Source organism: Vigna unguiculata, chromosome 1 (genome assembly GCF_004118075.2).
Source record: "Vigna unguiculata cultivar IT97K-499-35 chromosome 1, ASM411807v1, whole genome shotgun sequence".
Taxonomy (NCBI): Eukaryota; Viridiplantae; Streptophyta; class Magnoliopsida; order Fabales; family Fabaceae; genus Vigna; species Vigna unguiculata.
This window is the reverse complement of record NC_040279.1, coordinates 6251636-6267500: the sequence shown is the minus strand read 5'-3', so window position 1 is coordinate 6267500 and position 15865 is coordinate 6251636. Positions and strand designations below refer to the sequence as shown.

The 15865-nt window shown below is 33.3% G+C and overlaps 1 protein-coding gene across 2 annotated transcripts; it reads right to left on the bottom strand.

The window, feature by feature from the left end:
- Positions 1-451: 451 nt before the first annotated feature.
- On the bottom strand, positions 452-5374 carry LOC114165340 (protein N-terminal asparagine amidohydrolase). Of its 2 annotated transcripts, none has more exons than XM_028049988.1 (9): positions 5161-5374; positions 3758-3934; positions 3213-3277; positions 3009-3108; positions 2850-2888; positions 2561-2752; positions 2052-2230; positions 1645-1764; positions 452-984 (listed from the first exon to the last, which is right to left on the bottom strand). In XM_028049988.1, the coding sequence occupies exons 1-9, from the start codon at positions 5218-5220 to the stop codon at positions 879-881; spliced, it is 1038 nt and encodes a 345-aa protein (XP_027905789.1). In that variant the 5' UTR covers positions 5221-5374; the 3' UTR covers positions 452-878. The 2 variants fall into 2 exon arrangements, with proteins under 2 accessions (XP_027905789.1, XP_027905792.1); XM_028049991.1 differs by having other exon boundaries at positions 2561-2749.
- Between the last annotated feature and the right edge of the window lie 10491 nt (positions 5375-15865).

The window sequence follows — 15865 nt, the reverse complement described above, 5'->3', positions numbered from 1 at the left end:
GAAAAGACTTAGGGCAGCTCACATATTTCTTGGCCGTTGATATTGTTCAATCCTTCTTTGGTAGTCATTTCATGGATAAAGTACGATTTAGATAAACTTGAGATTAACACGCTTGATTGCTACCCTAGTGACACTTCTATGATCCTAATCTCAAACTCTTTGGGGGTAAATAGAGAACTTGTGTGAAGACTGAAATATCTCTATTACTAGGCCAAGCATCACATTTGTAATCAGTGTGATAAATTAATTCCTCAATTTCTCCTTGTGATAGTGATTTGGATATTGCCATCTGCATTCTTCAATACATCAAGAATGCATGAATTGTTAATTTAATATACTTTTGATTATGTTCTCATTTGAGGGGAACCTGCTCTCATGGATAAGTAAAAATATAGATACTAGATCTGGTGCTGAAGCCAAATGCTATTCTCTTGCAACAATTACACATTCAGAATGATAACATAATCTTTGAAACACAATTTTCAACACATTCATTAGCTGCATTACATTCAGAAGAAAGTGAGGACCTCGTAGTATTTTAAGTCCTAATAATTTCAATCAATAGAAAACGGTGTTTGAAATAATGTATTAAAGAACATGTTTTTTTTACCATATCCTAAGCTTATGATAGAGCTTCACAAATAATGGCTAATCTTTACCTCATTTTTGTTCCACTTATCAGTTTCTAGGAACTTCAGGAAAAATCAGATTCCTAATGTTCTCCTTAGCAGAACTTCTTCTCGAAACAATGCTAATTTCACATACTATACTATTTTAAAACTAAACTAAGACACCATAAACCTCTTGTCTGCAATTCGATAACTTCCATGAATGACAAATAAAACGTTATGACAAGCTAATCCAATTATTGAAAAGGATTAGCACCTTATCCATTTTCCATCAGAACTTCTAGCAAAAGTGCGAGCCTGCTTCGTAGGAAAGGTTTCTGTCCAGTGTGGATGCTCGATCAAATAAGTCCACTGCCTGAATATGTGATTATTACTATTATCTCGTGATGTTTATGCAAGTATTGAAAAAAGTCTGGGAAATAATAGGCTGCACATAGATTTAAATATGAATCTAATAATTTGAATATATTTGCATAGAAAAGTGCAGATAAGCACAATCTTATAAAAACTCTTGCACAGAAGAGAATACATTAGAGAAGAGAATTAGAGCCAAAAGTTTCAATTTCAGCATCTCCGAAGACAGATAAAGATTAACCAAGGCAATGAATGAAAGCTTTTGAAGTTTTACAGTTGAAATTAATGGTAATGATGAAGCTTTCCAGTTGCAGCAACAAGATTCTTTTTTATTTCTTTTATCAGAAAAAAATAAAATGTAAATTAGACTGTTCATTTAAGTATACATTAAATAAAATCTTTCAAGAACAACTATGATTCAAAAAAACTGTTAAATCCATCATCTGAAGACAACAACGACAATATTTTCATCCGACTAGGTGAGGTTGCCTATATTGATTGGATGATGCCACTGAACTAGGTTAAAAACTGAATTATCAAGAATATTATTAACCATAGGATTCTTTTTAATAATATGTCCCCATCATTTCAGACAATGATGAATTTTGAAATAAGATGATAGCTTGAAATATATAAAATAAGAATCAACCATAGGTTTTACCTTCTTAAATTATCCACAAAATCTGGCGCCTCAGCAGTAGGTGAAGTTGAACACGTTGAAAGAATTTCCGAATCAGAACAATTCAGAAGTGATAAAGCAATATGATATTGACGAAGAGTCCTAGATAAGAAGAGACCAGGAAGCATAAGTGTATCAGAATTGAAGAGAAAGGATTTTGGAAATCAATATCAGATCAAACCAGAGAAAATATTTAATCCATTACTTCCCACTAAGAAAACGATTTTTTAACCATCAAGAATGACCTTGGACAATTTATTTTTCTATATACGTTAATAAATGCTCACTTTGCAGGATTTCTTCCTATACTATTTTATCTCTGCATTGGTTTCACAAGTATTTTCCACATGCAAGATTTGAAAATGAATTCAAGAAATTTCATTTGTTACCAGCGACAAGGAGCAATTTTGAAACAGTCAGAGCCACAATCATATGTTTCTAGTAACTTTTCATTCCAATTGGCATCTTCATAAGAAACAGATACTCGTATTCTTCTGACAATCTCATCTGGACATCTTGAAGTTCCATCAAAAATAGCTGGGATGACTATACCAGATGCAGTCTCCACCTGAAAGCATAGAATGGAAGAACTCAAAGATCCCATTCAAAAGTTTGAACATATGTGTAATTATTCACTAAAAAAGAGTACAACACCTTTTACAATATCTTTAGAATATATTAAAAAATCAATTAGTTAGTTAAGAAAGTGATTTAAGTAGTGGTTTCTTATTTAATAAGGGTCATTTAGCACCATCTATATCTCTTTTCTTTCTTCTATGACCCCGAACCTAGAATTCTCTAACAAAGTAAATATGTTTTTATAATGATGGCAAGTAAGGTTTATCACATACTGCAAATGAACTAGACGTAATGACAAAAGTTTAAAGCAGAAGCTGACCGCAAATCCATTGAAAAAGGGGTATGTGTTTCCATCAGAATCTCTTCTGGTATTATGCCCAAGAACACATAACGTTCGGAGGTGAAACTTCTCATGTCTTGACCATAGAGTATGAACAATCTTTGAACACAAAGGAAAGGAATAACCATCCAAATATGCTGGGCTTTCTGATATTGCGCTACCATTTGCCTGCTGCACAAAAGTTCAACCGATCCAACTACAATTATACTGTCTGAGTGGAAACTAGAAATTGAAAATTCACAAACAAAGCAGAAGACCCTGGTCAGACTTGCAGTGACACTTCTTCAAACCCCCCTATGAGATGCACCTGCAGTTGGGACAAAGCAACTTTTATTTCAGAAGATAATCTAAGTCAAAAAGAAGTCATTGAACATATTGATGACATAAAGCCACTATAGAATGCAGAGATAAAGAGAAGGAAAAGCACATCGAACTCGGTCTCCAAACTGTTTGCAACAAGTGATGATAACATTTGGGAAAGGCCCATTTCTACAATATTTGGCGAATCCATATGAGCAACTGATGTCCTGCATTAAAAGAAATAAAAAAAAAAACAAATTGAACAACTGGTAGAAGGAATATTTGTGAAACTTAATATACAGTAATCTAGCCACAAATTCCCAGTCCTTACATTCCATTTTTTTGGTTCCGAATAACAAGGCCAACACACGTTGTTGCTTCATCAGTGCCAACAAACTAGTGATATGCGAGGAAAATGAAGCACATGAATAACATTCTTAAAATAGAGTAGTAAAATTGTTTAAAATGATTTGAAATATAAATTGCCAATCATACAGGCAGATTTGCCGATTCCTCAGATTATTCAGTGTAATCAAAGATCACAAAAAATGGCGGAAAATAATCTGCCATGTCATATAACAGATTCAATTGAAGGCGAATTAGCAGAAGTCACATAGTAATTGAAATATACATACATATATATATATATATATATATATGTGTATGTGTGTGTGCATATATATACATATATATATATATATATATATATATATATATATGTGTATGTGTGTGTGCATATATATACATATATATATATATATATATATATATATATATGCATATATATATTTACACGTTACTAAAGTAAACGGGAAATGGTTGCATTTCATGTAATATATAACATCTTAATGACATTACAGACGGTTAAAAAGTTACATCAACGAGGGCAGGGTCAACTGTAGCATATTCTTTCTGGAATATATAAACCCACTTTGATCTCTCTGAACCAGACTCATCAGATGCTAAGAACTTCCTCTCCGAGTTAGCCTTAAAAGAACTTGTGGCTGATATCAGATTGGGATTTTCCAGCAAAGCAAGTAGAATGTCATCTCCCTGTTCATAAGCACAAAATGCAGATCTTCACATGGTGATGAAATGATACTAAAATCATATTTATACTTGCATCACAAACCTAGTAACTTCCAATCATGCAAGCAATAGCCTAACAAATAATAAGCTATATATATCATTACACGCTTTCTATTATTCTTTGCCTTTGAGGTGTAAGTTACCATCATTTATTTAGTGAAGAACATGGCAATTTGTATACAAGAGGTCCTAAGTGTAGAAGGTCAAGTAATAAGTCTATGCAAACAAAATTGTTATGTACAACAGTACATGTGTTAGCAAGCCCAATGAGGAGGTGGAAAGGCCCAGATGAATTTCAAAAAGCCCTCTTGGCTAAAGGTCTTCATCCAGCACAATCAGGCTTGTACAAGTGTAGGACACAAATGAAATACAATTTTATCCTGTTTTTATTTTTTGATAGCTTTAGCTTGCCCTGGTTTATCTATCACCATGCCTTCAGTTTTCTTCATCTTAGATGGCATCAATTTTCCATCTTAGATTCTGTTCTCAGAAAAACTAATGAATGAATCATACTATTAAATAAAATATCAGTGGTCCAAATATCATTTAAAGAAAAGCCACAAACTTAACCCAGTTGTCCAGTCCAGTAAACAACGCAGACAATTGCTAAAGAAGATTAAGCTAAGGCCAATCCAGGGATGTAATAAGTTTTCAGTTTTTTGCCTTTTTGATGCAAATTTGAAACACTTTTAATTCAATTCTTTGAACTAAAAGGTAGCTTTGATTTTCGGTCTTTAGGGGTAAACCATTCAACCTACTTTATCAATCTGAAAAAGACCCATCCCCCACTATGGCCACCTCCATCTCACCCAATTAACTCCGAATCACAAATCGTGACTGAATTGTGTGCTTTGGACTTCAAATTTAAAAACTAAAACTTTAAAAAAACGAGAATGACTCTAAATTACAAAACTAGATCATCGAAACCTAAAACTGACATGACTCGGAAAACTTCTTAAAAAAATGGATCTCACTCACACTTCCCAAGTTTTCTTCTATGATTGTGCTCCTTCTAAAACAAGTAAACTTTATCAGAAGAATAATTCAACAAGAATGAGAATACCAAACAAAGCATGCCCAACAAAGAATTCCACCAATTAGTAAAAATATTAGTAATGTTTTTTTTTTTTTTTCACTTCGTTATCACGAAAAGGGAAACGGGTGAGAGAAAGAGAAGAAGAAAGAGGGACCTCAGGTTGAGATGGTGAGGATGAAGGAGTAGAGAACGAATTGCCATCAACGAATATCATGGCGTCTGGGTATTGATGCGAAAGAAGTAACAAAAGAAAGTGAGCTTTGGTTGGCGTTCAAAACAAGCTGATGCAGCTGTTGTTGTACTCACAGGGTCAATCTTTGTTTCTTTGTTTGTTTGGAATAAAACTTAGGATGATGCATAACATTTGTTCATTTCATGTTTGTCTAATTTGTTATAGTTTTTTTTAATGCCTTATTTTAATACTCTAATTTTGAAATTTATCTTTTTTCTTTACGAAAAGTGATTTAAATCACAATTAAAAGACTCACGTGCATTTTATTTATTTAACTAGACTCTTCTCCTATATATGTAGTTTTTTTTTTCCGAAAATGTATAATTTTTTTTATAAAACATAAAAAAAATATTTAAAACTGTAGAAATATTAAAACATAAAAACATAAAAAATATCAAAATTTTAAGAGAAATTTATAAAATTCATAAAATAGAAAAAAGTATTAAAATTTATTAAAAAAATTATTTAGAAAAATTTAAAAATATAGGAAAATATAGAATTTTTAATTGAAATTTATAAAATTTTAAAATAGAAAAAGTATAGAAATTTATTTAAAAAATTTTATTTTAGAAGAAAATAAAAATATAGTAACTTAAGATATTTTAAATAATTTTTTTTTATTTTTTTATTTAAAAAGTTATTAATAGATAATAGTAAAATAAGAATAAAGAATAAGATGATTTAAGATATTTGATTTGAATTAAATTTTATAGTTAAAGAATAATTTTAAGTAGATGAAATAATTTGAAAATAAATGAAGTAATAATGATCACAAAATTAATTGTATGTTGTAATATTTTTTTGAAGAAAATATAATTCGTTTTATTTATTATAAATAAGATATTTGAAATGGAGTTGAATTTATTTAATTATTTAAATGTGAAGATATAATTTTTAAATATTTATTGTTATTGTATTTAATAATTTAATGTGAAGAATTGAATTATTTGTGTTGGATTATGCAATTAACTTTTTTAGTGATTATATATATATATATATATATATATATATTTTGTAATATAATGTAAAACATATTAGAATAAAAAAAAAAAGTAGAGTAAATAATAGTGGAATGAATTTGAAAGTCAAGAAAGAAATTATTTTTAGATAACCGAAAATATATTTAAAAAGGAAATGGAAAGTGATAATAATTTTTGGAAAGGAAATACAATTAACTAACTAGACATGAATAAAAATGAAATTAAACAGATATATGGTAATATTTGTCTAAATCTTTTAAAGTCTCTTTCATCGATATATTTTCAGGGTATGAAAGTCATCGTACTTTTGATAAAGGTTGCATGTCATATATATATATATATATATATATATATGTTGTATATATGTTGTTTGGATGAAAAGTCCAATGGTGTGTGGTTATGCAATGGTGGATCTTTGGTCAATATTTTGAAAGTGAATTTTGGTTGAATTACTCTTTTGATTCATATTTTCGTCTAAAAATGTTAAGTTGGTCCTTTAGTGTTTTTTATTTTTAATTTAGTTCCGATTTTTGAATTGATACAATTTGATCTTTTTCATTAATTTTCTTAAAGCGGAGCAAGATTTTTTCATCAAAATTGACACTAGAATTATGTCAATTACACTAATAAAGCAAAACAAACATTCGTATTCACAACTTCAATTTTGATAAAAAAACCTTAATCAAATTCCAGAAATTTAATAAAAAAAAGGACAAAACTATACAATTTAATGAAAAAAGCAAATTTGTTGCCCTTAACAATAAGAATCCTAAAGTAAACTTGGATCTTCAAAGAGATGAGATGAATTATTAGACACTTATAGAAAAGGTAGATGAGGTTTAGAGAAAGGTTCCTACATAGGTGAAGATTTTTATAAAATAAAATTGGTTTTAATCAAATTTTTTATAATTTAATTATTTAATAATAAAATATTCGAATAGTTTTATTATTAAATAATTTTCTAAATCTTCAAAGTTTATTTTATTATTTGAAAACTTAAAAACAAAATATTATTATTTATTTTAACTTTTATGATTTATTCTTTAAGTTATAGTTTTTTTTTTCTATTTTTCACAAAAAGCATATCACAATTCAATTCTAGAAAACCAAAATTTTACTAATTTTCTGATGCCATGACCCGAGTTAAAAAGTTAAACTTTCTAACATATTATAAAAGAGTGCAAAAGGTCTCTTTTTCTAAATAAAGATGATATATGTCTATTTTTTATATTTTAAAAATTTATTATTGACAAAATTTGTCAAGAAATAAAATTTCAATTTTACTCTTAATTACAAATATATTTCTTTTCATAAATCTTTAAATCTTTATACGGAAGATACAAGTAAAAGTAGAGATTATTTCATTAAAATGTTTGAAACTTATGGTTTCAATGGATAACAAATAGTACAACAAGAAAATTAATTACTACATGATACTTCTTCAATTATTTATAAAAGTAATGTAAGCAAATATGTGAGAAACTAGAAAATGGTCTTTTAGAATTGATAGTGATTTAAAAATAGTGAGACTTAGTTATTTTAGTTATTTAATATTAAAAAGGGTTTAAATAGGAAGTTTTATAAATGAGTTTCATTATTCTAAAACACATTATTTCTCTACAAATCACTTTTCTAGAGTTCTCTACCTTCTCTATAGGAGTTCTCACCTCTCGTTCGTTTAATTAAAGATCCGATATTGTAGGGGTGATCCTCGCAGTGAGTTCTTCAATTTGGATCGACTAGTTTCTTTGTTTAAGTAAGTTGGTTTTTTGCTCTTTTCTTGATTCCAATATATTTTTCTTTTACATGTGAGCTTTCTTCCGTTTGTATGTGTCATTTTAGTCTTCTAACAAGTCTTTGTTGATCAGTAATCATAATGGTAAGTTTTGATCATTCTTGTGATATTTCTGTATGTAGATAAAACATCTGTAGAGTTAGAGACGTTTTGGTGTTTTCAGAGCGATTGAGTTGGGTCACAAGTGAGGGAAGCTAGGTTTTGTATCGTGACTTTAATCTCTGATTGAATTGTGGGTTACATGTTAATTCTTGTTTAAAATTTGAAGTATTTGATGTATTTCTAATTGAATTAAGTAAGATATGATAATGTATGGAATTTTTATTTCAATGGTTGATTGGTAGTCAGATTCTAGTTGGTAGTGGTTTTTAGTCTGTGATAGAATGAACATTGAGAAAATAGCCAATGTGGCGTTGTCAAAATTTGAAATGGTGCTTTCTTGGTTTAAATGAAGGGTTGATAGAGTAAAATTCTATTTTCTGAGTCAAAAATGTTTTTATTGAGTTATACAAGTTTATGAGTATGTAATCCAATTTAGGGAATCTAAAGATGTATTCTTTGGCAATTCCAGGTTGGTATGCTAGTTTTAGCTTAATTTAACATTCACATGTGACTTGTTTATCTTAGAAATTATGTTGGTTTTGGTATGAGCTTAAATGAGATGTTTGTGGTTGGTGCAATTGATCAATTTGATATCCATTAGAAAGTGTTTTGAAACTAGTTGGAACTATGAAGGATGGAAGATATCATATTGATAGTTGAGCAAGCAAAACTCTCATTTTCATGGATTTTCTAGTATGATGTTGAGCAGTGGCCTAGGGATGTTGAGTGCCAACTTTAAAAAAGTTCAAGTCAGTGGCCATTATGTGATAGAGTGCTAAGGTGGCGATTTTCACCGTTGAGCGCCACCTTTACCGAGAGCTTCAGCGTTGAGCACCACCCTGTTATGTGACAACCAAATTTTTATTTTTATTTTTACTATTATTTTCTATTATACTTATAAAAGTTTAACACATAATTTTACAATAACATATAACATACTTAAATATTCACATATACATATATTTATATATTTTACAGTACTGTATGCATATTAAATTTACATCATTTGGTACATATTATATTTTCTACACTAGAACAGGAAGAAGTATTATTTATTTATAGTTTTCCCCTCATATATTAGTCTTTAAACATGTGGAGGAAAAAGATTATGGATAGGATTCATTTGGACTATTGGGGGTAAATAAAAAGTGACTTTAATTTGTCCTTCAAGGATAATCAGTGCATTTGGAGCATTTAGGGATGTAATGGTAGAATTTCCTATTCCTTGAAATGTTATCGAATTATTTATCGCATTTGTCTGCCATGCGTTTCCTGGAAACTACTACTATATCGACAACGAATGGGTCAGGCATGTTAGGGGCAGCCATCTACGATGAGATTATAAGATTTTATTTTCAAACACAATCATAAAATAGGGAAGTGAGACAACTATCACATCAAAATATAACATATCTTAATAAAATAAAATAAAATGAAAACTCTTTTCAAATCCATAAAACTTGGATCTTTATTTTACTTTATAAAGGATTTGATCAATTTTGTAGTAACTAGTGAGGATAATTGAGTCTCATCATAGCCAACAAAGTAACTCAAGAACATCTCATCTTGAGTACTAACTGCTCATTTAAATCTTCAAGGTTATAGCTCCAACTACAAAAATCAAATCTTTATTTATCATAAGTTTTATTTTGATATTAAATCATATAATTGTATAAATAAATAAATAGGACCAGTGTTTAACTAAAAATAAATATAATAAATAAAAAGGACCGGTATGTGACTGGAGATAAATATAAATAAATAAATGAGAGTATATATAAATTGAATAAATATGACAAATGCACAACTAGAGATAAATATAAATAAATACATAAATAAATAAGAACGAGAACTAAATGTAAATTACAATAAGGTTAGGGACATCTCACTTAAAATAAATATAAAAATAAAAATAATTATGAAGAGATAAAACAATAATAATAGTAAAAAAATAAAATGATAAATGTTTCCTCCCCTCTATCTTAGTTATTGTGAAAAATACACCAATATTGTATTGAGACTTTGATGATATATAATTTTTTCTTCTTCTTTGATGAAGGATTATCTTGTTCCCTTTTAGAGTTATAAATATGGTGAAGTTGTTTAAGAAAGCTTTTTGAAAATTCCCACTGGACATTAAGATAGCATGCTATCTAGATGTGAAGGTTCATTTCTCAAGCTCATGAAAGGAAGAAGAGAGTTGGATTCAAGCTTAAACACACACGGCAATAACAACACTAAAGAGCAAAATGAAAGAAGAAACAATAAAAATGGAAAGCATAGAAGATAAAGAATGGAAGAAGCACGCCACTCATAGGGGGGGATCTAAGCCAACCAAGCCCTAGAGATGAGTGATGGTGCCGCCACTTGCAAGCAAGATAAGGCAAAGGTGAGTTCACTTCTAGGAAGGAGAGCTCACGAAAATTTAAAGGTTGAAACACAATAGTTTAGAAACAAAATGATCAACCCTTTTACAAGACAAGGAGCACCCTTTAAATAGGAGTTCATAGGGGTCCTTTAGCAAATACAAAAACATGAAAAAGGATTAACTAGCAAACCCTAAACCTAATGTGAGAGTGAGTCTTGGCCAAGTGAAGGAAGATGATTGGTGGAGGCATTCCCATGAGGATTCTAGGCCAAAAGAGGAAGGAGACCAAGTGACCTTCTAAGGCATAAACCACAAAGGCAAAAGGAGACAAGGTACATGTCTACTTTTGCTTTTGCTTTATGCTTTTTGCTTTCCTCTCTCTTCCACTTCATCCAAGTGCTCCAATCACCAAGTGCCACCTAGCCATGCTCTACTTTCTCTTAATTACCTACAAAACAAGACAAACAAGGATTAGCATGTTGGTTTAAGTTAATCTAATCTTGGTCAAAGGTCAACTTTGGATCAAAGTCAACAAGTCAACCAAAATAAATCAACTAGAAACCAACTTAGGGAATTCAAACTAAAGTAATGCAAAACAAAGATAAAGGTGATGGAATAGAAGACTCCCCTCTAGACATGCTTCTAGTGATCCTTCTTGATGGAGCTTCTAAGGAGGTGGTCATGCCTTCATCATCCTCCCCTTCTTGGAGAGAATTCGACCACGAATTCTTAAACCCTACATCAAAAGGAGAAAGGTCACAAACATTAAATGAGTTACTTATGTTGTAGCTTGGGGGTAAGTCTAACTCATAAGCATTGTTGTTAATTCTCCTAATGACTTGAAAGGGGCCATCCCCTCTAGGGAGGAGCTTAGACTTCCTTTGAGTAGGGAATCTCTCCTTTCTTAAGTGAAGCCAAACCCAATCTCCCTCTTGGAAGATGACTTCCTTTCTTCCCTTATTACCATCCTCTTGTTGTTTCTTAACTCTCCTCTCAATGGTTTCCTTAACTTGTGAATGCAAGTCTTGGATGTACTTGGCTTTGGTCTCACCATCTTGGCAAGTCCATGCCTCATGAGTGGGTAGGGGAAGGAGGTCTAAGGGAGTTAGGGGATTGAACCCATACACAACCTCAAAAGGGGAATGAGAAGTAGTGGAATGCACAACCCTATTGTAGGCAAACTCTATGTGGGGAAGAAGTTCCTCCCACTCTCTAATGTTTTACACTATCATACATCTTAGCATTTGCCCTAGGGTTCTATTAACCACCTCGGTTTGGCCATCACTTTGGGGATGACAAGTGCTGGAGAAAAGAAGCTTGGTGCCAAGTTTACCCCACAAGGTTCTCCAAAAATGGCTTAGGAACTTGGAGTCCCTATCACTTACAATGGACCTAGGTAGGCCATGTAGTCTTACCACTTCCTTGAAGAAAAGATTTGCAATATAAGTTGCATCATCAATCTTATGGCAAGGAATGAAATGGGCCATCTTAGAGAACCTATCCACCACTACAAAAATGGAATCCCTACCTTTTTTGGTCCTTGGGAGACCTAAGAGAAAATCCATAGAAATGTCAACCCAAGGTTTGGAAGGGATAGGCAAGGGGGTGTAAAGACCATGGGGTTGGACTCTAGACTTGGATTTCATGCATGCTATGCAACCTTTGCAATGCCTATCTACATGCTTCCTCATGTGAGGCCAATAGAAGTGTTCTTTCAAGACTTCCAAAGTCTTGTTTGGCCCAAAATGCCCCATTAATCCTCCCTCATGTGCCTCTCTAATGAGTGAGGCTCTTAAGGAACCTTGGGGAATGCAAAGTCTCTTACCTTTGAAAAGATATTGATTGAGAAGGTAAAAGTCTTTGTAAGCCCCTTGGTGGCACTCACTAAGAATGAGGGAGAAATCAACATCCTTTGGATACAATTCCTTAATATGATCAAAACTAAGAAATTTAGTTTCAAGAATGGAAAGGAGGGAATGCCTTCTTGAAAGTGCATCCGCCACAATGTTAGCATTTCCTTGCTTATGTTTGATCACATATGGGAATTGTTCTAAGAACTCTACCCACCTAGCATGTCTCTTGTTTAACTTGCCTTGGCTTTTCAAAAATTTGAGTGACTCATGGTTACTATGTATCACAAACTCCTTTGAAAGAAGATAGTGTTGCCAAGTTTGCAAAGTTCTCACAAGAGCATAAAGCTCTTTGTCATAGGTGGAGTAGTTGATGTGACTCCCCTTGAGTTTCTCACTAAAATAAGCTATGGGGTGCCCTTCTTGGAGAAGCACGGCCCCAATGCCTACATTGGATGCATCACACTCAATTTCAAAAGTTTTGGAGAAGTTAGGGAGGGCTAAGAGTGGTGCATTGATCAATTTTTGTTTTAAAGTTTCAAAAGCCTTTTCTTGATCTTTGCCCCACTTATAGGTCACACCTTTCTTGACCAATTCATTGAGAGGGGCAGCTATGATGCTAAAGTTTGGCACAAACCTCCTATAGAAACTAGCTAACCCATGGAAAGACCTAAGCTCACTTACATTCTTTGGGGGAGGCCAATCCTTGATTGCCATCACTTTTTCTTGGTCCACATGGACCCCATGTTGATTTATTTTGAAACCTAGGAAGATCACATGATCCATCCCAAACACACATTTCTCCATGTTAGCATACAAGGATGCCTTCCTTAAGGTTTCTAACACACTCCTTAAATGATGCAAGTGGTCATCTTGAGACATACTATAAATGAGAATGTCATCAAAGTATACCACAACAAACTTCCCTAAGAACTCTCTAAGAACATGGTGCATGAGTCTCATGAATGTACTAGGTGCATTGGTCAAGCCAAAAGGCATGACTAACCACTCATATAATCCAAACTTAGTCTTGAAAGAGGTTTTCCATTCATCACCTTCTTTGATTCTAATTTGATTGTACCCACTTTTCAAGTCTATTTTGGAAAATATGGTTGCACCATGTAACTCATCAATCAAATCATCTAACCTAGGAATGGGATGCCTATACTTGATGGTTATGTTGTTGATAGCCCTACAATCTATGCACATTCTCCATGTTCCATCCTTTTTGGGGACTAGGATCACGGGCATTGCACAAGGACTCATGCTATGTTGCACCCACCCCTTTTCTAACAACTCATTCACTTGTTTTTGAATTTCTTTAGCCTCCTCGGGACTAGTCCTATAGGCTGGCCTATTAGGCAAAGATGAGCCTTGTATGAAATCAATTTGGTGTTCTATACCTCTTAGGGGTGGGAGACCCTTTGAAGGTTCTTGAAAAACATCTTTGAACTCATCTAAGACTAATGACAAGTCTAAGGGACATCTAGAGTGAGGGTTTTGGAAGGAGGGGGAAGATTCACTAGGATAAGCTAGGAAGATGGGTTTTTGGGCAAGCATTACCTTCTTCACCCCCTTGAGAGTGATCATGCTCTTCTTGGACTCATGCCATTGCGCCTTCTTTTGCGCCTTCTCTTCTTTTCTTTTCTTAATCATTTGCAATTGGTCCTCATTGACTTCTCTTGGTGAAAGAGGTAGTAATGTGATCTTTTTGCCTTGGAAGCTAAAGGTAAACTTGTTAGCATGGCCATCATGAAAAGCTTTTCTATCAAATTGCCATGGCCTTCCTAATAAAATGTGAGTTGCTTCCATGGGCACTAAGTCACATAATACCTCATCCTTGTAGTTTCCAATGGAGAAGTTAATAAGGACTTGTTTGTCCACTTTAATTTCACCTTCCTCACTAAGCCAAGAAAGCTTATAGGGCTTGGCATGAGGGAGGGTTTTCAAGCCAAGCTTATCCACAACCCTTGTGTTAGCCACATTAACACAACTTCCACTATCAATTATGAGGGAGCAAGTTTTGTTGTTGATTTGGCACCTTGAGTGAAAAATATTTTCTCTTTGGTTTTCAAATTCTTTAGGCACTTGGCCTAGCATGCGCCTAACCACCAACAAACCTCCTTCATTAGGTTTGATTTCATCCTCACTTGAAGATTGGGAAGAAGTGTGGGAGGAAGAACTTTTAGGGGAGGGGGGAGAAGAATGTTCACTTTCAACCTCTCCTTTAGGGTTCAAGATCATGTTCCTTTTTGTTGGGCAATTTGAAGCAATGTGACCATAGCCCAAACACTTAAAACATTTGATGGAACTAGTTCTTGAACTTTGAGAAGAGTTTGCATTTTCATGGGAGGTTCTAGACGAATTGGTCCTAGGTGGGTGGTCTTTGGAAGGAGGTTTCTCATCCTTTCTTTCTTTTCCTTTCCAAGTTCTAGAGTAGTATTCATTGTATGAAGTATTCCTCTTGGCCTCTTGTTTCTTTTTCAATTGACTTTCAACTTTTAAGACCAAGTGTAAAATTTTGTCAAGAGTGGAATACTCATACAACTCAACTACATCTTGAACTTCTCTTCTAAGACCACTCACAAATCTAGCTACCTTTTCTTCTTCACTTTCAAATTGGAGTCCTACTTTGAGAAGCATTGACTCCATCATTTTAAAATATTCATTCACACACATAGACCCTTGTTGAAGCCTTTGGAGCTTCAAAAGAGTCTCCCTCCTATAGTAGGAAGGAACAAATCTAGCGCGCATCAAAGTTTTAATGTCCATCCAAGAGGCCGCAGGTGGCTCTTGGTTAATATTGTCCATACACAATTGATGCCACCATGTCATGGCATAATCTTCAAATTCTAAAACTACTAAATCTACTTGTTCTTGATTCCTAACTAAATGAATATTGAAGATTTGGTCCACTTTTTGCTCCCACTCTATGTAGAGGTTTGGATCATTCTCCCCCTTGAACTTTGGAATCTTGATTGGTGGAGGTTGTCTTTGTGGGAGTTGATTGCGCCTTCCACCACCATCATAGCCGTGTCTTCTTCTTCTTCCACCATGGCTAGAGTCCTCGGAAGAGGACCTCCTCCTTCTCCTCTCATCTTCCCTAAGCTCAAGTCTTTGGATGTGCTCTTGTAGGAAGATCTCACTTTGCCTCCTATCCGCCCTCAATTGGTCAAAAGTTTCTCTCCTACTCACTTCCATCTCACGTAAGATGTTGGCAAGGGTTATTTGTCCACTTTCTTGGGCCATAGGAGTCACCATGGGAGGGGAATAAGGTGAGGCCGACTCCTCCTCTTCTTCTACCTCCAAGATTGGATCCATATTCATGTTCCTACACCAAAAACTCACCAAAAACCGAGACAAGGAAGAGGTTAGCTAACAAACAATTCCAAACCCGAGACCAAGTGTGGTCTTCTCAAGCACCCAAGTGTTTTTGATCACACTCCCAAAGCACACAAGCAAGGCTAGCACTCAAAAACCTTCCAAACAAGTGAAAACACCTTTAAAGAGATGAAAACCTTTTCAAAGCTCA

What these genes read in the sequence shown, in the direction of transcription:
- LOC114165340 (XM_028049988.1), bottom strand. Translation starts at nt 5,220, where the DNA reads ATGATATTCGTTGATGGCAATTCGTTCTCTACTCCTTCATCCTCACCA. An exon ending in TTGACCCTGCCCTCGTTGAT is followed by an intron (nt 3,278 to 3,757) that starts GTAACTTTTTAA and finishes GCATATCACTAG; the next exon opens with TTTGTTGGCACTGATGAAGC. An exon ending in CGGAACCAAAAAAATGGAAT is followed by an intron (nt 3,109 to 3,212) that starts GTAAGGACTGGG and finishes CTTTTAATGCAG; the next exon opens with GACATCAGTTGCTCATATGG.